The sequence below is a fragment of the Garra rufa genome, chromosome 4 (genome assembly GCF_049309525.1).
Source record: "Garra rufa chromosome 4, GarRuf1.0, whole genome shotgun sequence".
Taxonomy (NCBI): domain Eukaryota; kingdom Metazoa; phylum Chordata; class Actinopteri; order Cypriniformes; family Cyprinidae; genus Garra; species Garra rufa.
The window spans coordinates 4,009,935-4,013,607 of NC_133364.1; the positions used below are offsets into that span (position 1 = coordinate 4,009,935).

The 3,673-nt window shown below is 29.8% G+C and overlaps 1 protein-coding gene across 1 annotated transcript; it reads left to right on the forward strand.

The window, feature by feature from the left end:
• Positions 1 to 28: 28 nt before the first annotated feature.
• On the forward strand, positions 29 to 2,333 carry yeats4 (YEATS domain containing 4). The gene is made up of 7 exons (XM_073838588.1): positions 29 to 234; positions 324 to 443; positions 533 to 599; positions 682 to 776; positions 1,604 to 1,693; positions 1,776 to 1,863; positions 1,958 to 2,333. Exons 1-7 carry the CDS (start codon positions 184 to 186, stop codon positions 2,125 to 2,127), a joined length of 681 nt encoding a protein of 226 aa, XP_073694689.1. The 5' UTR covers positions 29 to 183; the 3' UTR covers positions 2,128 to 2,333.
• The last annotated feature ends 1,340 nt before the right edge of the window (positions 2,334 to 3,673 follow it).

Consider the following 3,673-nt stretch of genomic DNA (forward strand, 5'->3'; position numbering starts at 1 on the left):
ATTTGAAATTCTGACTCGCAGCCGAAAACGGACTCCTGTGAGCGTTACATACAGAGGCTTTCTTCATAGAGAAACACATATTTAGTGCTTAATGGCCGTTCTATACAGTAATTTAGTTCAGTTCGAAACTGTTCTTGTTTCGTAGAAGCCAACCCGAGTAAAACACTTCACTCTTTGTGTACTATGTTTAAGAGGATGGCTGAATTTGGTCCAGATTCGGGGGGACGGGTGAAGGTAGGTAGCGATCATGATGCTAATGCTGATGTACATTTATACAATAACAGTGTTGATTTACGTATTTATTATGACAACTTCATTCTCAGGGAGTGACTATCGTGAAACCTATCGTGTTTGGAAACGTTGCAAGATATTTTGGAAAGAAAAGAGAAGATGATGGCCACACTCATCAGTGGACAGTTTATGTGAAGCCTTACAGAAATGAGGTTCACTCTTTTTTTCATTTAATGAAAGATACATTTAACATTTAGTATACTGACAACGTGTTATGTTTAACTCTTCCTGTTATTTCCAGGACATGTCTGCTTATGTCAAAAAAATACAGTTCAAACTCCATGAAAGTTATGGGAATCCTTTAAGAGGTGTGCTATTCTCTTTCTCTTACACTATCATAGTATGATATCAAAATATCACGCTTTTAACTCACTTTTCATGTTATTTCAGTGGTTACAAAGCCTCCGTATGAGATTACAGAGACTGGATGGGGAGAGTTTGAGATCATTATAAAGATCTTCTTCATCGATCCAAATGAGAGACCGGTAAATGGCATTAAATGACTTTAGTTTCTCTATTTGTAAGTTATTGCAGGGATTTTTAATCTTTTAGATGCTACAGATGTCCAAATGTGATCGTCCTCATGCAAGGAACCCCTGTCAAAAAATGTAAAAGGCAGCTATGTATTATTTTAATGTATAAAGACCCTATTAAAACAGTAAAAAAAAAAAAAAAAGTATGTTAAAATAAATAAAAAATGCAACATTAAATATTTAGTTTGTATTACTTTAAATTATATAAAAAAATAGTTTCTGTTGTATCCAACTTATAGAAAGCATTAGGTTTTTATTATTATTTTTATTTACTCCTTTTTTAAATATTTTTATCTAACTTTAATCAATTACTTATTTCTGTCCAATTTACATATTTATTATTTATTTATTAAATAAAAAATTGTACATTTTAATACATTTTATTAGTTAATTATAAATTAATTAATTCTTATTATTTATTCTTATTATTTATTTACACATTTTTCTTATTTAAAATAATACATTTTATCTGATTTTAAAATCAAATTTTATTTACTTATTATTTTAAACAATTTATTTAAACCAAATCTATATATGTACTTATTAAATATTTATTTGAATAAAATGTGTTTGTTTTAATACATGTTTATTAGTTAATTTAAAATTAATTTAACACTTTTTCTGAACATTTCCATGGCACTGTATTGTAAAAAGTGCTATACATTTAAGCATGAATAGATTTAAATAGCACCAGTCTGAAACCTCTGCATTAGTCTACCTTTGAATTAAATGGATCAAAAACAAGCAAAGGTTTGATGTTGTTGTGTTTTTGTCTTCAGGTCACACTGTATCATCTGCTGAAGCTCTTCCAGTCAGACTCCAGTGCCATGCCGAAGAAGACTGTCGTGTCCGAGTTCTACGATGAAATGGTGCGAATATGATCAGAACAACGCAACATGACATTACAGTATTAATACAATCAATCCTAAACCCTAAAATCGGTTTCTACAGATATTTCAAGACCCTACAGCCATGATGCAACAGCTCCTAAACACCACCAGACAGCTGACATTAGGTGCTTACAAACACGAGACCGAGTGTAAGTGCTTCGCTTACCTTCACAGCTCCTATTATTGGACTGCATGTGAAAACTTTGTTAAATGTTGTTCTAATCATGCTAACTACATATTCAGTTGCAGAGCTGGAGTTACGAACACGAGAAAAAGTGGAAGCGGCAAAGAAGAAGACGAGCCTGGAGATCGCAGAGTTGAAGGAGCGCCTGAAAGCCTCCAGAGAAAACATCAACTTCCTGAAGGGAGAGATACGCAGACTGGAGGAGGAGGACCAGATGAAGGATCACTGAGGACTTCGGCAACGTCAGTGTGCATTCGTCAGTGTGGTTTTGTGGGACTGATCGATTTAGGTTTCTGGTTGTAATTTTGACAATACATTTTGTAGTGAACAACTATGTTTTGTTCAGTTTTATTGTCCAGATCAAAACAGCAAATGTGTGGCAACACAACCTTTGTAGTTCTCACTGGCTTTTTTTTTTTTGGTATGAATAAAACTTTTTTTTTTTTTTTACAAATATTGTCTGATTGATTACTGTCCAGTTTTCAAAAAATGTTTTTTAACATTTTTTTTTAACATTTTGTTTCAAGCTGCTTTACAGTATGTTATTCCTTAAAGCCCACTATGAAGATATCTATGTATAATATTAGAAATATTCAATAAATAGAATATTTGATAATAACAAGAAATATATATATGAATGTTGGAAATAAAATGTCAAAAACATTTTTCAACAGTAATTCAATTATATTTCTATAGATTTTTTGTAAAAAACAATTAATTATTTTTGTGTATAAATATAAACTATGTGTATAAATATATATGAATATTTAATTACTGTTGAAAATAGAAAATGAAAAATATTTTTGGCTTCACTATATATATATAACGCACATACATACATACATACACACACACACACACACACACACACACACACATATATATATATATATATATATATATATATTACATATGTATATATGTGTAATAACTTGAAAAAACTATTAAAATACAAATATGTATGAATATTTCTTTAAGGTGTTTTTTTAAATAATTAAAAAACATTTTTATACCTGTTTAACGTCTTTGAAAAAAAAAGTTTTAACTGTCTACATACATATATATATATGTAGACAGTTAAAACTTTTTTTTTCAAAGACGTTAAACAGGTATAAAAATGTTTTTTAATTATTTAAAAAACACCTTAAAGAAATATTCATACATATTTGTATTGTAATAGTTTTTTCAAGTTTTTTCAAAAAAATTTAATGCGTAAGAAAGTTTTTCCTCCACTAGAGGCTGCTAAAGTACAACTACACAATAACCACTTTACTATTTACTGTATTCTGATATTAAAATACTAAAATAAGACTTTTCCAAATAAGACTTTTTTTCCAAATTATTACTTAATCAATGATACAGTAGCTTTAAGAGGTAAAATATTAAAGATTAAAGAAGATCCACATACAGTATATAGTATATCGCACATAATAGGACAATGAATCATTACCATTCATCAAGTTTTTTTCTTGTTTAGTATTTTTTTTTAATATATATATATATATATAGAAACAGATATAGAGTATTTCAGACTACCTTTATAATACATTACTTGACTTTACTATTTTGAAAGTAACTTTTTTGTCTGGACACAGAATAGTGTTGTTCATCTACAGTCGGGTGTTCTATGAATTCTCTACATTCCTAATGAGTTTTAAGCGGTTTTTCTGTAGTTTCTCATAGACATATACACACACACACGACCCGGATGCAGTAGTAATGGGGCAGATCTCTCTCTCTCTCTCTTTCTCTCTCGGGCCTGATGAGAGTGAGAG